The sequence below is a fragment of the Podarcis raffonei genome, chromosome 7 (genome assembly GCF_027172205.1).
Source record: "Podarcis raffonei isolate rPodRaf1 chromosome 7, rPodRaf1.pri, whole genome shotgun sequence".
NCBI classification, from domain to species: domain Eukaryota; kingdom Metazoa; phylum Chordata; class Lepidosauria; order Squamata; family Lacertidae; genus Podarcis; species Podarcis raffonei.
The window spans coordinates 44,373,381-44,400,678 of record NC_070608.1 but is presented as its reverse complement, the minus strand read 5'-3'; the positions used below and the strand labels follow the sequence as shown (position 1 = coordinate 44,400,678).

At 43.5% G+C, this 27,298-nt stretch overlaps 1 protein-coding gene across 4 annotated transcripts in view; it reads left to right on the top strand.

The window, feature by feature from the left end:
• Window positions 1–27,298, top strand: part of TAF4B (TATA-box binding protein associated factor 4b) — a 54,692-nt gene that overhangs the window by 13,755 nt on the left and 13,639 nt on the right. For 2 of the 4 annotated variants that reach the window (XM_053396338.1, XM_053396340.1), the window contains exons 4-13: window positions 2,005–2,172; window positions 2,261–2,383; window positions 3,337–3,426; window positions 4,068–4,721; window positions 7,045–7,174; window positions 9,481–9,586; window positions 14,791–14,960; window positions 17,857–17,987; window positions 19,127–19,252; window positions 21,324–21,380. In XM_053396338.1, the coding sequence (XP_053252313.1) occupies window positions 2,005–2,172; window positions 2,261–2,383; window positions 3,337–3,426; window positions 4,068–4,721; window positions 7,045–7,174; window positions 9,481–9,586; window positions 14,791–14,960; window positions 17,857–17,987; window positions 19,127–19,252; window positions 21,324–21,380 (1,755 nt within the window). Of the gene's footprint in view, window positions 1–2,004; window positions 2,173–2,260; window positions 2,384–3,336; window positions 3,427–4,067; window positions 4,722–7,044; window positions 7,175–9,480; window positions 9,587–14,790; window positions 14,961–17,856; window positions 17,988–19,126; window positions 19,253–21,323; window positions 21,381–22,217; window positions 23,164–27,298 lie in introns of those variants that run through there. The other 2 variants (XM_053396342.1, XM_053396339.1) reach the window with 2 other exon arrangements.

The following is a 27,298-nucleotide window of genomic DNA, read 5'->3' as shown; positions in this document are numbered from 1 at the left end:
CATAATTACATTGTAATCCAAATAGTCCATTAATGTCCCATGTAGTTTCTTAAAGAACTCTGACTTCCCTTCATTCGGAGCATAAATCCCAATTATCAATAATTTTTCTCCTTGGACTTGTATTTCAATTGCCAAATATCTTCCTTGTTCATCTTTAAACATCAACTTAGGGGTCAATTTTTCCTTAGCGTAAATCACCACTCCTCTTTTTTTCACTTTGTCTGATGAAATAAATTCCTGTCCCAGTCTTTTATTAACAAGTAATTTTCTATGTATTCTAGTCATGTGGGTTTCTTGTAAACAAATCAAGTCCAATTGTTCTTTTTTAAAAATATGAAAAACCTCACGTCTTTTTCTGGGAAGGTTCAAGCCATTACAATTCCAACTTAAAAATTGTAAAGCCATCTTGTTGTTTACTTGGTTACTCCTCCAACTGCCCCCAACAATTGTTCTTCCTTTGTTGGGGTTTTAAGTCCAAATGTCAAGTTCGAAATATCCGCTAAGTCCTTTGCCTCAGTAGTCAGGTCCACCACTTCCTTCACGAGGTCCTCTTCGTTTCTTTCCAAAAATTGTTCTTTATCTTGCACTGTTTTTATTTTGGTTTTTTTCCCTTTGTAATTAAAAGACAAGCCTTGTGGGAACTCCCATCTGTATATTATGTTATTCTTCTTCAACAAAGTGGTCAGGTCCTTGTAGTAAGTTCTCGCTTCCAAGATGTATTTAGGAATATCCTTATAAATCTGCACAAAGGAATTTTCAATCTCAAGAGATCTTTGAAATTGTAAATTTAATATTTTATCTCTCTCCTCCTTAGATCTCAAAGTTATCAGGCAGTCCCTTGGGTTTTTCTTATTTTGTCTTCTGCCCAGTCTGAAGGCCGTGACTATCTTGAATTCCTCCTCTTTCAAATTTACTTGCCAAAATTCCGAAAATTCTTTTGTGAGGAACCCTACCAAATTGTCCTGTTCACTTTCTGGGACTGCTCTCAATCTCAGATTCCTCTCCTTTCTCTGAAGTTCCATTAAAGACAGGGCCGCCTCATGTTCCTCCAGTTTTTTACAAACTGGTTCTAACTTTACTTGTGTGGATTCTGCAATGGTTTTTGCCTCTTCAGCAGTCTTACGAATTGCAACGTTTTCTTCAATTAATTTATTTATAGTCTCTGTATTAGATGCAACACTTTTGGTATTTAAATCTAGCTTCTCTGATAACTCTGTCAACTGTTTAGAATTTTCTGTGCCTTGCTTGGTCAAAGCTTCTAAGGACTCATTAATTTTTATTAATGCTTGTGTCACTGTATCCATCCCTTTTTCCTGCCCTTCTACACCTGCAAGGGCTAAGCCTGATATAGAACCTCTTTTCCTTTGTGCAATTTTTGTTTTACCTCTTGTTTTCATCTCATCTTCTTGGCCACTCATGTCCCAAGGTCGTTCCCACGGGAATTATTTCCAGATGGAAAACTCCACTGACTTGCTCTTTACACACTTGACTTTATGGCTATTTTCCCACAACCCAGGAACAGGAAAACTAACCCCCTCCCTGGTCATCTGCCTCATTCAAGTTGCCATATGGGTTGGGTTAGTCATCCATATTCCCCAGCCTATGGTAGTGTCTAATGCCTGAATCTGACTGCAATAAAGGAGTCTACCTCTAAACATCATGCTTTATGAGCTGTCTTCAGTGATGGTCATTCTCAGCTCCTGGTGGTTGATGGAAATGTGCATGGTTGTTAGGATTACTACCTGTCAGACAAAATCGTTATTGCTAAATCTAAATGTAGGTTCACATGAGCTAATCTGCATGCATGATGTTATGTGTAGCTGTTTGCTTTCTCCTAAAAGTGTGAATGGGAGACATTAATGGAAAGTTGTGTTGGAGGGTAGTAGGCACCAACACCAGTAGAACAAAGGTGCCTTCCTGATACTAATATTAATGTAGCAGCTTTAGTTTTGCTTTTCCCTGTCATAATTGAATCTAGCTACTTAAATGTTTAATTTCTTCCAGTCAATAGCATCAACAAATAATAGCAGCACCACAGTTGTGGCTGCAAAGTCTTTGGTTACCGGACCAGTGGCAAAGCCTCCTATTTCTGATTCTTCTGTGCTCTCTCTTGCTACGAAGCCAGTGTCTGACACAGAAAGTAGGACAGTAGCACAGGTCAGCACCTCTCAGGTTAGTGCAAAGTAGTCTAAGATTGCTTACCTTTCCCAGTATTTCAGAACTGAACAGAAGTTAATTTACTCTTTTGGCTTCCTACCAGGAAATGCTGGAAAATGTGGAAAAGTGCAAAAACTTCCTAGCAACACTAATAAAACTGGCATCCAGTGGGCCTCAAGCACCTGAAATGGGGCAGAATGTGAAGAACCTGGTACAAAGTCTGTTGGTAAAAGTTCATCTGCAAGTATTTGTGCCCTGATCCTAAATGTATTTACTCAGAAGTGATTTGTGTGCACACAGGAAATAAGGGTGTGAAGTACGGGATGGATTAATTACATGGGGGCATACTAGAGGCCACAATGTCATTGGCTACGGTGCACAGTGGGGCATGGCATAAGGCAAGGATCACAGTCATCAGGCAGCCTGGCTGCAGGCCAATGTTTCAGTCCTAGCCTGAGTACTGGGACAACATTCAGAGAGAGGCAGGATTCTCAGGCACACCATGTGAGGCACTCTTGTAGACCTCTCAAACAATGAAAGGCTCCTTTTCCCCCAATAAGTTTTTCTATACCATGTTTAAATATGCATGTGCCTTAATGTTGGAGTGTCATAATTGCCAGAAGCTGATCCCATTCTTTTTCACAGAGTGACTGGTGTAGAGTGTATGACATGGCAATACTTCTGAAGCTGTTTTTGCTTTTCCTGAGCATGTTCAGAATAGGCAAGTTAAATACTGCCTGTTATAGTAACACATGCTGCAAATACAGGTGGGAAACAGGAAAGAGAAGCTAAACAAATAGGAAGGGTTTTGTTTTATTTTACCTGCTTCTGGATACAAACTAGGAGAAATTTGACTCTCTGCAGTCTGTCTCTCTAGTCATGTGGCAGAAATATTGCACAATTTTTTTACCGCCTTGGTACATTTCCAAGTTTCTAGTAACAACTTAGAAATCTAACTTATTGTCCGCAGTTGCTGGTTCTAAACCAGTGAAGATTTAATCTTAGATTCCTTTTGGGAGCCTGCTGATACTGTACACTTTCTTCAATTTAATTGTTGAATAGAATATTCAGCGTATGAAATTGTTAGTACAAGAAAGTGAGTGAATTGGTGGGTTCAGTTTAGGCACATCTGGAGAAACGACACGTTACATTTGTGCAACCATTTCCTTTCCTATCTAGGAAGCCAAAATGGAACCTGAAGAATTTACTAGAAAACTGTACATTGAGCTAAAGTCTTCCCCTCAGCCCTATCTTCTCCCTTTTCTCAAGGTATGTCTAAATGAATTTGCTCCCCATTTTAAGTATCAAAGTGGTGATGGTCCTTGATGGGTGGGTGAAAGGTTGTTTTGAAATGCCAGGAGAATTAATTTGTAAAGCAAAACACACTGGGACTCAGCATGAAGTGGTTGGTGTGGGAAAATGAGCCTCTCCAGTGAAATTCTGTCCATGCCTCCATGGTGTTGTGATGAGAATTGGGACTCCCCAAATCTGTGATATCAGACCATGTAGTGTGAGGCTAGCTGGCACAAACCTGCATGTACAATTTCGGTAAATTCTACCCATTCAGGGGAAACTTCCTGCCCATTCAGGTTCTTGTGGCTCTCACACATGCAACAAGAGCAGGACTTCAGGACCAGCTTCATAAATGTGTCTGGGATGTTGTCCAGTGTGCTTAAGTCTCCTCTCAAAATGCAGATTTGTTAATGATTGCAAAGGCAAACAGCCTGAACTTTAGGAATCTTCCTTGAAGATCAGATGTGATAATTCGTATTGTTTAGCTGGTCTGCTAGTTATCTTTTTAATGTTTTAGCGGTGACATTGATACTATTCAATGAGACACAGTGCGGTGTCACTGGTGGAAGGAAAATGCAGGATCTTAATTTTTTTCTATTGCTTTCTTCCTTGCGTAGAAAAGTATGCTTGCCTTACGGCAATTAATGCCTGACGCGCAGGCCTTTATACGGCAGTGTCTTCAACAATCAGGACCACAAACAGCTCCTCCTATTTGTAGCACAGCATCATCCGCTTCTTCGGTACCTGCTGCCAGCACTCCTGTGACTGCGACCTCTCTTAAAATTCTGACGGGGATACCCTCCCAACAGACTTCAGGCCCAGTCCTCTGTACATCAGGAGTGACAAGAGGATCTGGTTCTCTTCAGCTTGTTCAGACCACGCCTGTTTTGTCAGGGACACTCTCCCTTCAAGGTGCCAGTCCCGTTCCCTCCACTAAACCAACTACTGTGAGAGCTGTACATCCAGTCTCCTCCACTGCAATGGTGGCAACTGGTACCACTTCTCTCCAGGTTGTGAAACCAGTCCATACCCCTGCAATGTCGTCATCACCTGCATTTACTGCTCCTAGTTCTGTAAAGCCGCCATCTTCTGCTGCAGCAACATCTCTACAAGCTCTGAAGCCAACCTCGACTACTGCTGCACCAACTGCTACAACAGCAGTGACCACGTCTCTCCAATCCATAATGCCAGTTGCTGGGAAACCAATCACGATCAGAGTTGTCCACCCCAGTTCTGTCCTTTCCCATTCAGCTCAGACACAGGCTGTAAAGGTAAAGTAGCTGATAAGTTTATCTTGCTCTTGATCTGTAAAGCTCTGAAGTTTTCTAACCTTAGCAGTTCAGCCGAGCCAGCAATTCAAAGGCAGTTTATCAGCATATAATTAAAATGGCACTTGTTCATTTGCCCCTTACGTACCTTGCATAACTTGACACCTGAGATGTCCATTGTAAAAGGTTAATAATATATGAGGAAAGGGGCAGTATGGAGATATGTGAGTACTAAGCAACATTGAGGAATATATCTGTCTGATAGTAGTCCACTCAAAGAATCAGGAATGTTTAGCACCCATCTCCATGAATAAAACTCTGGCAGATACTAAACAGAGCAGCTTTCTAGGTATTTGACAATGTAAACTAAGCATTCCAATACCAGAACTTTACTGAGCATGAATACTTGAACTGCGTGTGTGTTTGCACAGTTCACCCATTCTGTGTACTTGACCGTAGACAGACCATTATATCTTGGCCTCATTCCCATAATACAGATTGGGGGGATATGGTCTACTTTACTGGGTTATTGTACGGATTAAAGACTATGTTATATACTTTGAATGTTCAAGAGCTGTACAAATGTTAAATGGTGATGGTTGACTCAGCTCCCCACTGCTAAGTCTGTCTCATTTGAAGTCACCATAGGTACTGTTGTTGGACATCCCTTTTCTCCCTGATCTACCAACTGAAAGAGATGTTAAAGTTACCATGCAGTTATTTTCTGTTTGATAAGGAGAGCAGGAAACCTTTCACAGACAAATAAAAGAAAGCACTACTTCATGCAGCACATAGTTAAGCTATGGTACTTGCTCCCGTGGGAGGCAGTGATGGCTGCCATCCTGGATGTCTTTAAAGGAGGTTCAGGCAAATTCAGTGGCTGCCAGTGGCTACTAACTGTGATGGCTGTGTTGTGCCTCCACGGTTGGAAGCAGTGTGCTAGAAACTACAGGAGAGGAGAGTGCTCAGATCCTCATTGTGCATTTCCCACAGGCATCTGCTTCTTGGCTACTGCAAGAACAGGATATTACACAAGATGGGCCATTGGCCTGATCCAGCAGACTTTTCTTAGGTTATTAAATTTGCAGTGCTGAAATTGTACATACACAGTGTGTGAAGAGCTCCATTATTAGGTATCAGATACGGCCTCTTAAGGACAGGGGTGTTTTTTCTGTCTGATCTATAACATTTTCTGGACTGTTCTGTCTCTAGAATTGGTGCTCTTCATCCTTGGGATCCTTAGACGCTGTGGAACAGCTACTTTAATAATTCCTGAGAGTTAGGGCTAAGTGACAGCAGGTGATGGGATCTGTAGACCAGCTGGAGAGCCAAAGTTGAAGAAAACATCAATGTTTCGCTTGGCAGTTTTAAAATGCCCATCTAGTTCTTATTTCTAGAGGTTCACGTCACTGGGAAGATTCTAATTACGTCCCATGGAAATGGAACAGTTTTACCCTGATTTTTCACGTTTGGGGTGGGGGTGGGGTTAAGCATCTCCTGCTTTTGGCATAAAGTTCATACCATTCAAACTTCACCACAGAACCCCTACATCAAACTTGTTAGTATTCTGGAAAGCTGCTGAATATGTGGGAGCAGGAGAGGTTAGAAGGCACTTTTAGTCTTGTAAAACATTGGGGGTACATAATGTCTTTAACTGTGAGCCATGGCAAAATGGCTTCTGATATTTGCCCTTTTGAGTCGTAGCAGTAGGTAGCTTTGATCTCATTTTATGATCAAACAGATTTATTTAAGATAATGTCATCCTGCTTTTTGACATTATCCCCAAAGCAGTTTCATGTGTTTAAACCAACATCAAACAGCCAATAAATCAGTAAAAAAATTGAAGAGGAGCACCAGCGGTTTGACACAAGTTCATAAATTCACCAGATCCACAAATCCCTTCTGAAGCAAATTCCAGCTGTCCTAAACAGGAAAGACCAGGGGGAGAAAGTTTCATAATCTCATTGGTGCCACTGGGAAGGGCCTGTTCCATATTGCAAACTTTGGCGCCTCTGATAGAAGGGAGAAGACTGAGCAGTGGTTCTATCGGTGTCTTTTAAGTGTGCAAATAAGTTTATATTGGAATGCTCACAAAGCATGTGTCCTGCCAATATGATTGTACCCATTATTGCTGGAAGAGGGGGAGTGTAGTCAGACTTCTTAAAGCCATTTGACATCCTAATGTCATTTACAAGCTTGATCTTGGATGACTTGGTCAGCCCTGATGCAAGTTTTGCACTTTCATGTGCATGACTAACTTGATCTAATATTGTGACTGTTTAGGTTTGCAATGTGTGCTGAGCACTTTTATGTGTAACTTTTCCAGATAGTCCAGCAGCCTTCAGGAAGTATCTTGAAAAAAGTCACACTCGAACAGGCTTCACTCCATGCTGTGAACAAATCAGGTGAAAAAATGCCATTAAACACTTTGATCCAGTCTAGCCAGCTTCCAGCAGGTACAGTTAAAAGTTATCTGGCTGATTTCAGACCTCATACCCAAACCATAGCTTGCCTAGTTTTCTGTGAACTGCCTTGAGACCTCCGGGTATAGGGCAGTATATAAATTCAAAAAATAAATAAAATAAAAATTGATTTGAACCATTGAGTGCACACCATGCTGTTTCCACTTTACAAATGTATCACTGTGCTTGGTGGGGTGTCCTGCATTTCAGTGGGTACAGCTCAATGTTTTGTCTGATGTCAATAAGCAGGGAATTCCAAAGTGTCCAAAGATTGTTTTCTTACAGCTGTGGAACTAGTATTATGTGGCACCTGTAATGGCACCAGTTCCACATATCAAAGTGGTTGAGTGGGCACATTTGGGTTAAGGTGATCACGCAACTGAACTGCTCCCTATCCATTAAGGGCTTTATATACTTGGCCAGGTAAGAAAATGACAACCACTCCAGATCTCTGAGCAGGGGTGTTGCATGCTGACAGATTCTCATGCCTGTCACCAAGTGAACTACAGCTGTATGCACTAACAGCAGTTTCTGGGTTAAGCACAAAGGAAGCCCCACATAGAGTTGCTTGGTTGCAGTAATTCAACTCTGAAGTCACCAGGTTCACAAAAATGTTTAAAACGGGGATAAGGTAGGCTTGGGCATCTGTGTTAGTGTTGCACACTGTAGTTAATTGCAACATGTTACTCAGCTGCTAAGAAACCGGCACTTGTTGCCAATTTTCCAGGCTCAAAGTTGTAAACAACTTGGGCCAAAAATACATTAAGAGTTTGTCTGATTCTATGTTCCATCACTGAGATCCTCTGATGACGAACTTCTAGTGGTTCCACTTACCTCTGATGTTTGTTTGGCCTTTACTATGAGCCAGACCTTGGTTGTGGCAGTTCCAGACCTGTAGAACTCACATCCAGAAGAGATTCAGCAGGAACCATTTCTCGCTTTTTTCCAATGTCTTTTGAAAACTATGTTGTTCAGACAGGCCTTTTTAATATGAATTATCTCTTTTTAACCTTTCAGTATTTTTTGGTGCTTTTTAATTTTTTTATGAATGTGTGGATTGTATTCCTAAATGTTGTATACCAATTTGATGTTTTTATGAAAGTCTGAACTATGAATATGTCAATAATAGGTGCCATGATACATGGAAAAACAAATTCCAGTATTTCTTTATGATAGCTGAGCTTTGGCTATCATGATGGTTTTATGATGATAGGAATGAACCCGGATGAGCCTCGGGCTGCTGAAGTTCCCCTCCTCTCAACAAAGCTCTACTTTCCATTACAAACCATCTATAAGATTAACCATTTTAGGGTTCAGATGTAACACTACACTGTGAATAAGCAAAAGCTTCTGTTCTGTCGTCTTGGCCACACTGGAAGGTGGCCAGGAGTTTTGAGGAGGAGCAGCTTGCCCAGGCTTGTACCATTTACCCTAAGCTTTCTCATGAAAGAAGGGACGCGGGTGGCGCTGTGGGTAAAACCTCAGTGCCTAGGACTTGCCAATCGTATGGTCGGCGGTTCGAATCCCCGCAGCGGGGTGAGCTCCCGTCTTTTGGTCCCAGCTCCTGCCCACCTAGCAGTTCGAAAGCACCCCTAAGTGCAAGTAGATAAATAGGTACCGCTTCATAGCGGGAAGGTAAACGGCGTTTCCGTGTGCTGCGCTGGTGCTGGCTCACCAGAGCAGCTTCGTCACGCTGGCCACGTGACCCGGAAGTGTCTGCGGACAGCGCTGGCTCCCGGCCTCTTAAGTGAGATGAGCGCACAACCCTAGAGTCGGACACGACTGGCCCGTATGGGCAGGGGTACCTTTACCTTCTCATGATATCCTGAATACCAGAAGTGCATTTTCCCAGTGATAGATGCTATCTCTTGAATATTGGCACAGTACTATCCATTGACCCATCCACAACTTTTAAGAAAGATGGCTGGACCTTGCACAGCAAATGTATTAACTGTGCTAAAAGCAGTTGTCTAGAAAATCACTTGGAGAGTTCTCTTAATTACAAGAGGGAGCAGCCTTTGTTAAAGGCAACAGTTACAGATACCTTTGATGTTGGAATATTCTTAGCTATCACACAGTTGTCCAGGTGTCCATGTCCTGATAAAATAACTTGAGCAGATAATGTGTATGGGAACTGCATTTTGACCTTGAAGCAAATACACAGCTTTCATTAAAAAAAAAAACAGAAAAGAAAAATCCTGGACACAGTCTCTCCAGATATCTGTTCTTGGGTGCGCTGTGCGCTGAATGTCATTAAGGATTTTGCTTTCTGCTATGGATTGTTCATCTTTTTTTTTTAGGTTCCATTGTGAAACAAATTACCCTGCCAGGAAACAAAATTCTGTCGCTTCAAGCATCTCCTGTTCAGAGAAATAAAATAAGGGAGAACGGAACAAAATCCTTCAGGTAAAAAATAAACAAAGTCGGAAGTTTGTGTACTATGCAAAAGCCTGGCTGGGAGGTGGGGTGTGGGGGTGGGTGGGAAGCAAACAGCCACAGAGAATTGAGTGATGCCTAAATAAATATTTAAGATTTCTGATGGGAGTTTTTGCTTCCTTGGTTCTGATGTTTTAGTGCTAATGAAAGGAAAGGCCTAGAATTTGCCCTGCCAGCTGTTTCAGATATTTACATTCCAGAGCTTGATTGGGTTATATGCTCCTGAAGTCCAGCCTTTCATTTATCTAGTTGCTAATCCTAGTTCTTTTATTTTGAACTCCTTATCCTGTCTTCTAACTGTCCAACTCATTAAATGAATCCACACATTGCAAAATATCAGTATTGCTACCTCACTGAAGGAAAATACAATTTAAGTCTGTGGGAACGAAAACTTCACACATTTTAAATCTTTGGATTTGAGATTGCTTTATCCTAAGCAATATTGCTTTATCCTAAGCAATCTTTGGATTTGAGATTGCTTTATCCTAAGCAATGAATAAAATGCTTGAACAAATGATACATTGTAAAGTATACGTGAGCGAATTTTAATTGCACACTTAACATTCAAAAAAATATTAATGAAATTAGATAATTCAGTCAATTCTTGTTGGAACACTTAAAGAAAAAGTAATTGTAATACAACATTATTCCATAAATTATGAACACAGATTGTATTTCACTGATCCTTGATGAAAATAAGTCAGCTTCATTAATAACTCTACATACCATATTTTTCTTAGTTATTCTGTTGGGGTTTGAGGTAGTCAAATATACTATATTTGCCCATTGCTGATAGATTTAAGCTAATTCTATGTCGGCAAACTCTATTCCTTTTAAATAGCCCAGCAGCATTTTTGTAGGGTTCAGAAGGGTATCATACCTGTTAGCTGAATCTTAGGGTTTAATACAGGCTTGAGATTTATTAACAGATTTCAATTGAAATCAAATGTGTCTAGTTGTCTGTGATTGTTGGAAAAGAAGCTGTATTTGTTTTCATCACCCTGAAAAAAATCATTTTAATGTGGCCAGTAACTGGAAGGAAAATCCCTTTCAGATTTCTGTTGCATAGAAGGCTCAGAAGTTGACACATTAGTGTAGTCCACTCTTGGGGCAAAAAGTCACTCCAGAAGATCTTGGCCCCTTCCTTTATTGGGCTCTAGCCTTTCCCCTTAAACTAGTGCTGTGCTACCTTTTGGTGTAATAGCACGAGGATTTAGTACAAGTCTGTGCCATGTATAAAATGTTTTGGGTTTGGGGAGGGAGGCAAGGATGTCAGTGGCATCTTGTGCAGAAGGGGAACCATTGGCTGTTCAGATGATGTTGGGACTACAACTCCTGCCATCCCTGACCATTAGCCATGCTGGCTGGGGCCGTAGGGCATAAGTATGGCATTCATCTAAGTTTTAGACACTTCAATGCACATAAGGTAGGCCCAGTAACCCTAAGACTCTGGCAATATCTGGTGGAGGGCCGTAGGTATAAGATGAGAAAGCAACTCTACTAATTTAGTGCTAGTATACTATGGCAGGGACGTGGGTGGCGCTGTGGGTTAAACCACAGAGCCTAGGACTTGCCGATCAGAAGGTCGGCGGTTTGAATCCCCGCTATGGGGTGAGCTACCGTTGCTTGGTCCCTGCTTCTGCCAACCTAGCATTTCAAAAGCACGTCAAAGTGCAAGTAGATAAGTGCCACTCTGGCGGGAAGGTAAACTGTGTTTCCGTGCGCTGCTCTGGTTCACCAGAAGTGGCTTAGTCATGCTGGCCACATGACCCAGAAGCTGTACGCCGGGTCCCTCGGCCAATAAAGGGAGATGAGTGCCGCAACCTCAGAGTCGGTCACAACTGGACCTAATGGTCAGGGGTCCCTTTACCTTTTATACTATGGCAAAAGACTGTAGCAAGGGAGCTTTCCCCCTCCAAATATGGAAGGTTAGGGTAGCTACTTTAGCTGTAGTTCAGGAAGTTTCTGTTCTCACTACTACTTCTAAGTTGTAGCAGAAGGTCTGACATCCCAGCAGTTAGCAGCATCAAATGCTCTATTGAACTTCTACCATATAATTAAAACTGAAAGATAACTGTGATAATTCATGGCTGTTAAGGAAGATTATTTCACTATCTCTGTTTGCAGATTCTAGCTGGAAGTTACACTACCTACAAGAGACTATGTACTTGGGGGTTGGGGGACTTAATGCTTTCCCCAAACTCTGGTCTGTGGACCACATAGAGCTTCATTCACATGGTCCATGGGGTGTCTGTGGTTGAATGTGGAAGGTGGTGCATCCATCATGTTAAATATTCATATTCATTTTAATTGCTATTTCTTGGTTACATTTCTTACATTGCGTTACAATTTGAATTCTGTGGAATTCAAATTGTAACGCAATGACATACAATATATGGGAAATAAAAATATGATCAAAATCATGCATCACCTAGCACAGCACATTAAAATCACTACATGATGCAGAAAAAAAACATTAAGTTGGTCCACCAAGACCTGTTGCAATTTTCAAGTGGTCCATGGTGAAAAGCGTTTGGGAGCCATTGTTTTTGCAGCATCACACTTCGGTAAAAAGAATGGTAATCTGAAATCCTTCATCCTAAAGCTAGAACAATCTTACTTTTGTCCAGATGTCTTAATTTTGCTTTTTACCTGTGTGAGAGCTTTCTTAAATGGAAAGAAAGACAATGAACACAGATGAGTATATAGCTGCTACCAACCTAATCCTAGATTAAATTTTAAATTGTTCCACGCAGATTTTGATTAGCAGCCTCTGGCTGGCATCTTACAGGTTTTAGCTCAAGCCTGTCCTTATTTTTAGAACAATTGTGTAATTAAAATAGTGAAAAGTGCAGGGCCAATATTTGAACAGCAGAGGGTGCTAAAGACTTGTTTGTCAAGTTTTTGTGTGTGTTTCTTCATTGAAAAGTTTACTAAATGGGATATACTAAATGAGAAAACCAGGAGGGACTTGCTTCAATTGGAAAGTTTGATTAGATCAGTGTACTCCACACTTAAGAACATAGTTATGAACCAAACTAATAAAATGCTTAAGTAGAGAAGCAACTTCTGTAACTGACAAAATAAATGTCCCAGATTAATGGTTTCTGTGGATAATCCATAACTACCACAGGAGGAAATATTATTGATGTTGGCAAACAGTCTGATCCTGGGGACTCGGTCCCAAGCATACCTGCTTGCTAGGTCCTAGTGAAAAGATCAATTCATGCCACCCCCTAATCTTGAGCATGTTACTCAGTGAGCCTTAAGTGCATTTTTATTACCATGTTCACTAAAATATGAACAAATGGGTTCAAGATCAATCCCCAAAAAATCCCACTTCTTTTCTTTCAATACTTGTAATACTTGTAACTCTTTTTTTGCTTGTTGAAAGGAGTATTTTTCCTTGTGGTACCATATCAAATGCTCTACGGGAATGAACTAGAATGGCCCCAGCTTGCATATCAAGTTCTCTTAAATATTAGGTTAATTGAACAATTGAACCCATGTTGCAATACACCCTTGTTACTCATTTTGTTGTAGTAGTAAAGTTCCTTTAACCATTACACAGACAAGTTCAAGTCCTTGTTTCTCCTTCATTTCTCTGATAACCTTATTTTTTAAACTAAAAGATCGAATACTTTTCTGACTTGACTGTGCTTATTTTTCTATGCGATCTTGCTCTTGGCAAGCTTAAAGTATTGGGCCTACCTTGAATGAGCTGGTGCTGTGTCCACTGCTATCTATCTATATACATATACATATACATATACATATACATATACATATATACATATATATATATACATACACACACACACACACACACACACACACACACACACACAGACACCGTATTTTTCACCCTATAGGACACACTTTTCCCCCTCCAAAAATGAAGGGGAAATGTGTGTGCGTCCCGCTGGAGTTCCCGCTGGGCTCCCTAGGCTTGCGGATAGCCTGTACCCCGAAGCTCAACCTCGCCATTGCTCCCGGACCCGTTCTGGGGGCTGGGGTCGGGGAATTTTTTTTTCTTTATTTCCCCCCCCCCCCAAAAAAAAAAATAAGTGCGCCCTATGGGCCGGTGTGCCCTATAGGGCGAAAAATATGGTATATATAAGCTCACCCTGGATCCCCTAGTCTGTGGTTGTCATTGGCTGGTTGTGGCAGAGCAGCTGCAGGCATTATTGGGTACAACCGATAGTCTGGACCCATTTTAGTCTGGGTTCAGACCTGATGTTGGGATGAAATCAGCCTTGGTCTCCCTGAAGGGAGAGCAACAAGCAGAGTGTAACCTTTGTGCTTTTGCTTGATTTCTCTGTGGCTTTTGATACCATCAACCATGGACCTGGACTGGCTATGTGACATAGGTGTCAGGAACATTGTTTTATGCCAGTTCATGCTACCGGCAACATCAGTTCCAAAGAGTGGTATGGGGGGATGTTCATCAGGCCTGTGACATTTGTTATGAGGTGCTGCAGGGAACTTGCTTGTTCCCCAGTGCTATTTAACATCTATATGAACCTATTGGAAGCCGTCATCGGGGGATATGGAGCCATGTGTTATCAGTATGCTGGTGGCACACAGCTCTGTTTCTCCACAGTATCTGATCAAGAGCCGCTGTGTGTGGCTGTACTTGTGGGCTGTATGGTGGGCCCCCAACAAACTGAGATTAAGCCCTAACAAGAGAGAGTGGTTCTGTGGGCAAGTGGTTCTCGTGTCCAGGCAATAAGTCTTTTACCTGTTCTAAATGAGGTTGAACTTCAGTGCTTCAAATTGCCACTTTCCCAAGTTTTCCCTCTGCAGAATTTTGAATTCTTTACAAGGACGTCCCCACTTGCTTCTCTGATCCTAATCTCCCTACCCACAAAGTCTCTTCAGTTGTTGTTGTTTTTAATGTCTCACTCAGCCCTCAGACTTCTAATCATGGTCAGTGACGACTTTCTCAGGAGCCTTCACTTTCCCGCTTATGTCATTTGTAGAGAACTATGCCAAAGTTGCCAAGTTTACCTAAACATTCAACTTGCAATGCTAAATTCTAGCTAGTGCAGATCAAAGAAATAAAGCAGCCTAGTTAGTGACAGGACCTACGGTCATGTTGGTAAGCACAGTGTTTAATAGAACAGTTTGCCTTTATAACCCAATACAAAATATAATAGAAATTTTGCTTGTAGAGATGAAGATGACATCAACGATGTGACTTCTATGGCTGGGGTCAACCTGAGTGAAGAGAGTGCATGCATATTCGGTTCGAAATCTCAATCAATCGGCGCAATTATCCGGTCTTGTCCAGAAGAACTCTTCCTTTCATCAGATGCACTGCAGAAGAAGATCCTAGAAACGGGTGAGAAAATTGGGGGGCGGGGGTGGGATACTTCAGAATGCAAAACAGGCTGCATAAATCTTAACTTTGACACCACCTCTTTCCTGAATGTACTGGCATTGCTCTGTACTGAGTTACGGAACTTGTATTTAAGCAGCCAAATTTTTAAATAGCAAATTAGCTTGGATCGCAGCAGCACTGAAAGTGAGATTATGAAGCAATATTCATCTTATAAATGGGAAACTAGAGATTTTGGCCAATGCTTTGCACAAATCTGTTTGGTTAACACATGCAGTCAAAGACTTCAACCCCTGCCCAAGAAATCTTGAAGCAAGAAACATGGGAATTGGGTGGATGACCTGTTCTTGCAAGGGCTTCATTCACCCTGCAGGAACAGGTTTGCAGCCTGGGAGTACCTATAGATTCCAGCCTGTCACTGCATCCCCAAGTGCAGTCTGTGTGGCTAGTAGTGTTTATGCTCATCTTTGGTTTGTTCACCAGCTATGGCTGTTTATGGACTGGGATAGCCTGGCTACAACTGTCCATGCTCTGTTGACCTCCCATCTTGACTACAGCAATGTGCTTTGTGTGGGACTGCCCTTGAAGACTGCCTGGAAGTTGCCACTGGTGCAGAATGCAGCTGCTAGTTTAGTGAGGCAACACAATGTGACTGTCATCAGTCCTGAAAGCACTGTGCAGGTTGCCAATGACCTACTGGACTCTGTTTAGCGTGTTAATACCAGCATACACAGCCCTATGTGGCTCGGGCCGCAAGCCATCTTGGACCTATAATCAACAGGGGAGACCTGATTTGTTGGTGGCACCCAGTTGATATTTATTGCTGATGGGGCTTTCTAGGTGGTGATTTCCAATTTGTGAAATCCCTTTACTGATGAGATTTTTTTTTACTGATGTTTGAGGGTTTTGTTCTATTTCTGAGCAGGCCAGCAATACATCTTTGAAGCAGTAGATCAGAGAAATGTTCCATGAGCCATTGTGCTGGTGCATAGGCTTCTGGGGCCATTTGACCAAGCAGCTATGAGAAGGATAGTGCCCAACTCATCAGCCAGACAGCAAAGAGGTCCAACAGCAGTGCTTAAAGCAAATCCCACTATTGGTACAATTAAATAGGAGGGGATGTTCTAGGGTTGTCTTCCCCTTAAACATCTTTTTGGGTGTGCGTACCTTTCCCCTATGGTTGGGGTGGGGGTAGAAGGTGCAGGTGTGTCTTGGCCACAGGTTGCTCCTGGAAAGGGGTTACCGGTATGTCATGTGAAAGTCTGTTCCAAAACCACCTTGACTTGGATCCCCAGCTTTTCTCCCCTGCCCCAAAATGGCCTCAGCCAGAGGAAGGAGAATGGCAGAAGCATATGGCCACAAACTGAAGTTATGTGGCTAGGTCCTACAAACCCTAAATCATCTAGCTGCAAGTGTTTCAGATATAGAGCACAGACGCTGTTTAGTAACGGGGACTCTGCATGCAAAACCCAAAGAGTTAAACATTAGAAGTGTGAATTTAATACTGTACAAGTAGCATTTTTCATTGTCCTTCATGGATGAAACTTGGGCACACACCTTGGTTTAAAATTTAGCATGGCCACCAGGGGCCAAACAGAATTGCTTTGGAGGCTGCATTTGGCCCAAGGGTTGCAAATCTGCCATCTCTGCTCTAAACAAATCCTAGTTTTCTTTGTTTTCCCAAATCTCAACATCTTAATTTCCGCAAATGTTTGCAAGCTACCAACAGTGAAGCTGCTTTGCAGAAGTGTAAAGTGCAGCCTAAACCAAATGTTGGAATATGCTTTCTGCCCATAAACAACTTAATGTAAAAGGTGACCATTTTAATATTAAAACAGTAGCTTGTCTTACTCTCTGCCGAGGTTCGTGATAGCAGCCAGCAACCCCTTGCACACCTATTTTGAGGGTACATTTTATTCTTGGCATGAAATACGCCTTTTCTGCATTAGTATACTTGTTGTTTTAAGTTCTCAAATCTCTGAAGGGGAGAGAGTGCAGGTTCAGGAAAATGCCTTTGGGTCTGCATTTAATAGTAATTTTGCTTCCATGGCACTGAATTGCCTGGGCAGCTGCTACACCTTACGAAGCCTGTGCTGAAAGCAGGGTCTGTTGTCAACCAGAGGAAGCCTTCATTAGTTACATGGGCTACTGCAGAGCACGGCAGAGAAGATGCTTAGCCTTAGTGTAGGGTTCAAGCAGCTTTCCTTAAAGCAGTCTGCCTCTGTGCCATTGCTCTGAAAATATTAGGGGGAGTGAAGGGATGCAGAACGAGAGAGAAGCAGAGCTCACCCAGGCAAGCTGCAGTTATGGGTGAAGAGGAAAGGGGGCCGCTTTAAGGCCCTATTGGACTTCGCTGTTTTCCAAGCTGTTGCCTTGAGACACTGGGTCAAGCTGCCATATGCTGTTGGCTGGACTGGAGTATGAAAAAGGCCCAGTATGTTGCGAAAAGCTACTCAGTTCATTAGCATGTCAAGATTTAACAAGCACTGTGTCAAAACAGGGCAAAACGTAACTGTGCGTGTGGTTTTGTGTTTTTTTTTTAATTACTGAAATTAACCGAATATGGCACTAATTTCTACAGCTACAACTACTTCCCTTCTCCCAACCACAAGCCTTGATTTCTGTATTCTTATTAACTTTGTCCTATAAATGACCTTGCAAGGAAAGTGATTCTAGGGGCTAAGTGAAACAATGTCTATTTTCTGAAGCTGTAGGCTAGGTTTTATTAATGTAATGTCTAAGATCTTTGAAGTTGTGGCTTTACCAGGAAAATCACAATCTCCCAAACCTTTATTCATAATGGGTATGACTTCCAGGGGGAACAGAATGCCTGCTGTGCTAATTATTTCAATTATCAGCTAGTACTAAAACACGTAATGGATTTTCTCTGCCTCCACAGGTAAAAGCCATGACATTACGGAAGTTAATTCAGATGTTCTGAACTTGATCTCCCATGCTACACAAGAGAGATTAAGAGGGCTTCTGGAGAAACTAACTGTAATTGCTCAGCATCGTACGATGACCTGTAAGGTAAAGGAAATAATCATTAAGCTTCTTGGTCTCCTAACAGTCTTGTTCCAGTCAGTGGGTTTTTTTTAAAAAAAATTAAAAAGTAATTGTATTGGCATCCTATATCTAAAATCTGCCTTAAAGTATGCTTCATCATGGACACAGGAGGTTCTTGGCTATTAAGTTGTAAGAATAAAATGCAGTCATGGAAATGGCAATAACCAAAAGGAAGCTAGGTAAAGGTAAAGGGACCCCTGACCATTAGGTCCAGTCGTGACCATCTCTGGGGTTGCGGCGCTCATCTCGCTTTATTGGCCGAGGGAGCCGACGTACAGCTTCCGGGTCATGTGGCCAGCATGACTAAACCGCTTCTGGCGAACCAGAGCAGCGCACGGAAACGCCGTTTACCTTCCTGCCGGAGCACTTTGATGTGCTTTCAAACTGCTAGTTTGGCAGGAGCAGGGACCGAGCAACGGGAGCTCACCCCATTGCGGAGATTCGAACCACCGACCTTCTGATCGGCAAGTCCTAGGCTCTATGGTTTAACCCACAGCGCCACCCGCGTCCCCTAAAAAGCTAACACATACCAATTCCACCTACTGGTTCATTTAGACCAGTATATGTCTGCTTTAACTGGCAGCAGTTCCAGGCTTCTCTCTTAACTAGAGTTTCCAGAGATTCCTCCTAGGACTGTCTACAATCCCAAGCATGCACGCCTGTCACTGGAGGTACAGCATGCTTCCAATTATATGCACCCATTCTTCCCTGCCTTTAAGTGTCTTCAGGCATCAGTTTAGTTCAGTGCTGGGCCTGTTTTCTGAGCTTGGAAGCTTGAAACTGGACATAGGCAAAAATGGTTGTTGTTTTTTGTGGCAGGGAGGGTTGGAGCAAATGGCTGGTTTTAATAGCTAGTATAGATAAGCTAACTGAAAATCCGGAAACACTTTGGAGGAAAGTAGCTTTTAATGGAATTTAAATTTAATAAATAATAAAATAAGCAGATGCAATCTTGGTAAGCAAATGTGCATTGAATTTATTTTAAACTTGTCTATTACGTTAATGCAAGCTGACTTGCTTTTAACATCTAGGTTGGGGGCCAGTGGTCCATGTTGTATTTTAAAACAACCATAAATTCTCTCTCCCCGCCCCCCGCTTTTTAGGGGAATGACAAGTACACAATAACTAGTGATACAAGGGCCCAGCTTCGGTTTCTTGAGCAGTTGGACCAGATCGAGAAGCAGAGGAAGGATGAAGAAGAGAGAGAGGTGTTGCTCCGGGCAGCCAAGGTGAGAGAATTGTTATTTGCAGAAGACTTACGGCAGCTAAATATTCCTAGACCTAGCTGCTGCCAGTTTGCTGCAGCTGGAAGAACTATACAAGCACATCCATGTAGGGGATGGGTATTTTACAGTAATTGGGTACCTTGAGAAGTTGGACCTCAGAGAAGGGATTCAGGGACTCATGGACTCTGTGGATCCCAAGGTTTACCGAAAAGGTTCAAACTCTGGCAAAGTTTTTCCGCAACAGTGGACTACTACTCTCCATCTTTCCAATATTTTCTATAATAATATTTTTTTATTGTATTGTATTTATGCCCCGCCTATCTGGCTCGGTTTCCCCAGCCACTCTGGGTGGCTCCCAACAGAATATTAAAAACACAATCAAACTTCAAACATTAAAAACTTCCCTAAACAGGGCTCCTGAGTCCAAACATGTTGTAATCTATGGACACTTCTTGCATTTGTGTGTTTTTTGTGTGGTGCCAGTGGGCCCCCTTGACACTTGAAATGCTTAGGAAAGATATCCCATAGGAAAAAAAAGATTGATGTTAAAAGCAAATAGGAAAACATCATACACTTTGGTTATATTACTATTTATCACTATTTCAAAGTTGTTGGTAATAAGCCTATGTCTGGGCTGTATGACTCTAGACCATTTACTGAATGCTGCTCTTGTTAAAAACAGAAATAAGACAGAGCCAAACACTCAAAAATTAGAACTAGATGGTGGGGAGTTTGTAGCCTATCCTTCTATTATTATTTTTTGTTGCTTCATGTTGAAGACAAAAATGGATGAGCAGCAGCTAGAGGACACTTCTGCTTCCAATTCTTAAACCATTTCAGTCATCTCCCACCAGACTTCTCAGTTTTTGGCAGCTGGTACCTCTTGCCAGAGACTTCCATATTGCATGTCCATGGGTCTGTGCAGAATTCAGTAGCCAAGCATAGAAGTGCAGGAAGTTATCTCTTTATATAGCTTTCAGTGTGTCTAACTTGGGTCTGATGAAGATGTAACTCTAGCCCCCTGCAAACTACTGGGCAGGGGACTATATCTTGGGACAGGTGGATTCTGGCTATGATTTGCAAGGACCCAGCATTAAGCTTTGCAAAGGTTGCTGGCAACCTTCCTGGAACCACAGGTCAATGGTGCAACAAATATGAATTTTACCTTTGTACAGTAGGGCAGTTCACACCCACACACCTTTCCCTGTACTCCAACCAAGCAAGCAGAGTTCAAGGACAGATTCCAGCCAGGCAAAAACTCTCAAGAAGAAGGTATGAAGTAGGGCTGGTGATCAGCATGGCCTGGGGAAATGGGTGTTTCCTGGACAGAGTTTTGAGGGTCAGATAGAGGACTGGAGAGGCCACCTTTGGACTCCCCAGGCCTGAGGTTCCCCATACATGCCTTAGAATTAACTTAAAGGGTACATTCCTATTATCCGACATTACAGATCGCAGGGGATGACTGAGCTTTGTGTGGCCTTCAGCAAGTTGCTTATGCACTGAGCTAGGAGCTTCAAGGTTACACCAATTTGCTAATGGACCTAGAAGTCTTTCCTTCCCCTACCGGATGATCCACTGGTAGCTGCCTGGGACCTATTAAACGTAACCTATTATAACTCTTGCAAATGACCTATTTTAAAATGGCCCAATATAGGAACTGAAAAAATAGGCTCCTTAAGGAGGTCTTCTGCATGCCCATCAAATATGGTGCCGGATCTTTTTATCTCCCTCCTTGCTGCTTTTCTCATTTTCCCAAGTGTCTGTTGCTGACATGAACATCATCATGCCTAGGCTGGACCTGACTGACAATGTTAGCATCATTTTTAGTTCAAGCTTCCTCTGGGCTAGAATGGAGTCCCTGATGAAGAGAGGGGGTTTGTGTGTGTGTGTGAGAGCCAATCTGGCTTGAGGCATTCATTCCCTCCAGCTAAGGTTTCCAATCAGAAGAGAAAATTGTAACTTATTAAATATTTAAAGATAATGTTGTGTTTGGGTGCTAGTAATTTCTATTAAACGTCTTTCTTTTTCTTCCTCTCCCTCCCCCCTTCTTTTCCTTTCCTTTCCTTTTTGATAGAGCCGTACCAATAAAGAAGATCCGGAGCAGCTGCGATTAAAGCAGAAAGCAAAAGAGGTATGACTTTTTCAAGTCCCCACGCTTTGCCTTTGTATTCTGAGGGAAGGTTGGCAGCCCTCCTCTCCTGGCAATTAGGTCAGGGTTTATTTTGCTGTTGCATACCATTTGCAGAGGCCTTGGGGAAGGACAGGAACTGCTACAGGCAAGGGCAGCACTTCAAATGAGGTCAATGAATTATGAGCTCTTAACATTTTATTTTCATAGTTTACAAAGAACTATTTCTAGACAGGCCTAAACTATACAGCAGTGTGTTTGGTAGGAATATAATGTGGGATTAGGGGGGGAAAAAGACACTTTGAGATTTAGCATCTGGGACCGTACAATAGGCTACATTTTTCCAGGGTAATTGTTCGTTTTGTAAATCTGATACTGCTTATAATTCTTTGGCTGGGAGGCGGTACTGGGATTTAGTTTTAAATGGAAAACGCCTCTGGCTTTTAATTTTCTGGGCCCAGCAGTTTTCTGTTCTGGAATGGAGCCCTTGTTTCACGCAGTTCATGTTTAGCTGCAGGGGTTTTAGTTTATAGCTTAGACTGGTTAAGCTTTTACTCCCAGAGGCCTCTGCATAGCAACTGCAGAAATCAACAAATAAGTTCATTTATGTCTGCTGCAGCCTCCTCTCAGTAGCTGACTTTTTACATTTCCCAATATCCATTTCCTGACTTTTCTAGCCGGAGAGAAAAAAGCTCCACTAATTGGAGCTTATTTTAATTGAGCCTTAATATTGGATCTCACTGGAGTTGCCCCCAGAGCTACTGGGAACAGAATTAAATGAAAATACCTAAGGTTGAAGACTGTGTGAGTGAGATTTTTTTTTTTTTACTTGACCTACAGATTCTTTTCCCCGCTGAATAAATCAAGCCTGTTCACATTTCTGATTAAGGATCTGACAGCAGACAATAATAAAGACAATTGAGGTGTGAGATGTGTGATACAGAGCTGAAGAAATTGGTTTCTATAGTTACTTGACTGATTCCATGCCATTTTTAAGGATCTCTGTGGTAAATGAGTGGTTTTGTTTTTTTCTGAGCAATCTTTTTCTTAACTGTGCCTCTTGAACTATCAAATTTGTCGTTGCTTAACATTGCTACGGTTGGCTTCTAAGTGCCAATAGCAGCAGCAGCAGCAGGTTATTTATGAATGCTTTAAAGGGCCCTCGTTGTTTGGATTAATGTAGGAGGAGAGGCAGTACAAATGGCAATCCTGTGAAATGGTCTCGGCATCTATGCACCAGACTTCAACCAAAGTAAAGGAATGCCCACAGAATGCAAGGAGAGCATAAGTGAGGGGATTTGGACCCTCTGCATCAGAAGGTTTCCTTAGGCGCGTTGAGTGGGATTGACGTTATACATCAAAATATGCATATTACTTACAACTTACCATTGTTACTTGCCTAATGCTACTTCATCTCTGCCCCTCTAAGTTTTGCCATCAAGAAAGCAGTTCCCTATAAGATACTCTTAATGGATATTTACCTCTAGTTGTGCATTTTACTACCCTAAACCTTGGGAGGAGTGACTTGAGAATGGTGCAGTGCCCAGTTATGGAAACATTTTGACTTCCTTATACATAACTCCATTAGTGTTCAGTAGTGCTTTAGAGTGCAAAAGGTGAGCTGCCTGCCCCAAAGAGCTTACAATGCAAAATTCAGTACTGGGGGAGGGAATTGGAATAATAATTAAAGTAATATGCCATTTCAGTTACCTATACTCATGCCCACACCAGAAGCACATTCAACCGGAGGAGTCACTCTGGTTCTTTTCAGGGTTGTATCTATCAATATTGCATATGTTGAGGGTCAATTTCGTCCGGGGGGTCCGGCACACTTCCTTTGCGCTCTGGTCTTCCCCCCTGGGACCTTTGACTCAGCAGAGCTTGTAAAACACAGCGGAACAGAAGCTTGAACGTTCTTCGTGCGAAGGCAATAACTCAGGCTGAAACGCAGCAGTCTCCTTATCTTAAAGTCTTTATTCCTTAGCAAAACACAACATCTATAAATCTCCTGGCGACAGAGCGGACATGTCGCTTGCTCTCTCAACGGAGCTAACACGCACACTGAAAGAACACAGAGAAACCACTCCCTTCAGTGTTCTAAGCCCGCCCTCAGAATGTGAGGCGTCATCACTCAGAACTCTTAACCCTGTAAGTTCTGAGCCTCTCCTAACACCCCCTCTCGAATCACGTTCTGAGAGGACTTCTGAGTGTTCAACACCTTCCCCATTGCCTTCCGCCCCGTCCTGGCATCGTTGTTAGGCACCTGTTGAACCTCACAAACCTCAGGTTCGCACTGTGCGAAACCAACCCACGCATTTGTGACTTGAAACCTCTCAGGTGGAATTCCCTTTGTAGCCCGCGATGACCGCCTGGGCACAAACTGGGGTGCTCCTTTTGACCCACTGGGGCCAGCATGTGCGTCTTCCTCATCAGAAGACTCCCCCTCTGACTTGACACGTCTGTGAGCTTTCTCCATTATGCGCACAGGAGATGAGGGCTCACTCTTGGACACTCCCTTAACAACCTGTGGAGACGCCCTACTCTGTTCAGGGACCTGGTCTCCACCAGCAGGTTCAGGCTCTGGCTCTCCTTCCTCCTCAGAGTCAGACAGACAATCTGAGTGAACGTTAGAGCGCGCTTTGCGCCTTGCCCAACCATCCTGCTCAAAGAACTCAGCCTGTTTACTGACCAGAAGCTTGGTCTGATCACCTTTTGGGTATGCGAATCTCCACCCTTTTGTCGCAGGCTCATATCCACAGAAGATCATTTCCTGGTACCTTGGGCCACCCTCCTGCTGCAGAAACTTTGGTACAGGCACCATGGCTCTGCTACCAAAAGTGCGAAAGAAATGCACAAGCGGCTTCTGCCGATGAAGCAGGAAATACGGGGTGTCACCTACCACTGCATTGTAGCACCTGTTCATCGTGAAATTGGCCATTTTTACTGCCTCCCCCCAGAAACTTTGAGGCAAACCAGAGTCATCCAGTAGAATCTCTGATGCTTGAACCAGAGCTTTACTCCTAAGCTCTGCCACACCACTCTCCTGAGGAGAAGTCACCTTGTGACGTATCCCCCTCTGGCGAAAGAAACCCTTTAGAGCAGACCCAGTGACCTCTGAACCTCGGTCACATTTGAACCCTTGCACCTTGGTGGAGAACCTCAGTTCCACCTCAGCAACCCAAGCTTTGATCAGTTGCGTTGCTTCCTCCTGCGTTGTCAGAGAAAAAGCCCAGGAGTTCCTAGTAAAATCATCGATCAAAATCAGCAGATGCCTGGCTTTGCCCAGACTTGGCTGAGGCATAGGCCCAAACAGGTCTGCGTGCACAAGCTCAAAAGGCTTTGTGGTTACCCTCTCCACTCTGGGATAACTGCATCCCTTGCTCTTGGCTTTTCTACAAGCCCTGCAATTTAGGGTTGCACCACATTCTCTTACCTTGCACCCTTTGGTGCATTCTGATAACATCTGAATGTCCTCACAGGACCCATGTGACATTCTCTTGTGCCACACGCATGCACATGAAACATGAGTGTTCCCCCCTCCCTCCAGTAAAAGGCACGGTACAGATAGCAGGCAATGTTTTATCTCAGGGAGAACATAAACCTTCAATTCAGCCTGTAAGAAAGAGACAAACATGTTAGAAACATGGGTTAGAAGAAGAAGAAGAAGAAGAAGAGTTTGGATTTGATATCCCGCCTTTCACTCCCCTTCAGGAGTCTCAAAGCGGCTAACAATCTCCTTTCCCTTCCTCCCCCACAACAAACACTCTGTGAGGTGAGTGGGGCTGAGAGACTTCAAAGAAGTGTGACACGTCCCTGTGAACCTGTAGCAAATTTAACTGTTTTCTCAGTTGAAACAGCCTTGCAGTTCAACATTTGTCCATCAGGTGGCGCTGTTACCAAATGGGCATTCGCAGCCGAGTCAACAACCCAACGTAGGACTCTCCCCCCTCCGGAGTTGTCCTTCTTTGTTGCCTTAGCAACTGACTTCCTGCTGCCCCCGACCTTGGGGCTCTTGCTGCAGGTGTTCTCCAAAACAGCCATCGACGCAGTCAGCTGATAAGCTTTCTCACGCCTGCTCCCTTTGCAGGCCCAGTTGCCATGGAAACCCGGCTGGTTCCCATGGGAAGCGACCTTGAACACATCCTGCCCTGGCTCCCTTGCTCTCTGTGGGCAGTTGCGACGCAGGTGTTCAGCCGAGGCACAAACAAAACATCGCTTAGTGGAAAACTTTGCAAACTTGCCTTTGGTCTTCTCTGGCCCCCCAACCTTTCCAGCAGCACTCCTCCTTGAGGCTTTCCTGCCGTTGGGAAAATGGCTTTTGGCTTCTGCTGTGGTTTCTCTGCAAACCCCCTCCAGCTCCTGCCAAACAGCCTGGGCACTCTCAAGACTCTTGGAATGGCCTGCAACTCCATTCTCTGGTGCAAAGCTTTTCTCTTCTCTCAGCTGTTCTCCAGCATGCAGCTCACGTGTAGGGGCATTCCGGCAGCCCTCCAACACAGTCCCAGCCCCCTCTGGGCCTTCTGGGCGTCCCTCAGCCCCTCCTGGACTTCCAGCCCCTCCTGGGCTTGCAGCTTCCTCAGAGCAATTCTCAGCCCCCTCTGGCCTGGCTCCCACTGCTTTCTTCAGTGCCTGCCTTCTCCCGGCCCAGGCCTTGCTCCCGTCCATCTTATCAAAAGGGATTGACGATTCATGGCTGTCTGCCATCTCTCCCCCGGGGCTCAGCCTACTTACAGGTAGAGTAGCACCTCCCGGTCCGGCAGATCCCAGCTCCTCCCAGCGAGCTCCTGGCTGGCTCCAGCTACTCCTTAGCTGCCTTTGGCTGCTCCTCAGCCTCTTTGCCTGCAGTTTCACTTCCCAGCGTCTCATCAGCTGGCCTTTGGCTGCAGGCCTCTCACACGCACGAACGTTGCTTATCTTTATTGCTGATCTCCATAACCTGTTGAGGGTCAATTTCGTCCGGGGGGTCCGGCACACTTCCTTTGCGCTCTGGTCTTCCCCCCTGGGACCTTTGACTCAGCAGAGCTTGTAAAACACAGCGGAACAGAAGCTTGAACGTTCTTCGTGCGAAGGCAATAACTCAGGCTGAAACGCAGCAGTCTCCTTATCTTAAAGTCTTTATTCCTTAGCAAAACACAACATCTATAAATCTCCTGGCGACAGAGCGGACATGTCGCTTGCTCTCTCAACGGAGCTAACACGCACACTGAAAGAACACAGAGAAACCACTCCCTTCAGTGTTCTAAGCCCGCCCTCAGAATGTGAGGCGTCATCACTCAGAACTCTTAACCCTGTAAGTTCTGAGCCTCTCCTAACAGCATATGCACAACTCCATGGATAACAGTGCTTTGGTACTGTCATGCTGCCTTGCCATCATTTCCCCAGGTAGAAACGGAACTTGAGACGTAACTTTCAAAGTTGATTTTGGGATGGGAATAACTAAAAGGGATTACTTTCCAAGTTGAAACCATTCCTGATGATTACAAGTTTGACCTGTTGGTCAAAACAGCTCATCTTTGACCTTCTGGTATTTGTTCTCCTTTCCAATACCACCCTTCCTCTGGCTTTATGGTAAGCTTTAGATATTGCTTTCATTCTCAACTCTTACCTGTAGCCAGAGCATAAGATGTGGTGGGTGGTGGTTTCAACAATCCTCACACTGAGTAGGTAAAATGTGGTTTAAGATAATGCTGGACAAAATTTCAAGATGCTGCAAGTTATTCTAAGTCATAATCATTCCTCATGGAGGCCACAGAGCAAGAGGCAAGGTGTTAACCTAATGTCATGCAGTACCCAGGATGTAGTGCAGGGGTCAGCAAATTTCCCCCCACAGACTTTGTTGGGGGCCAGACTGTCCGCAGGCTGGATTTAGAAGGTGATTAGGCCGGATCCGGCCCCCGGGCCTTAGTTTGCCTACCCATGAT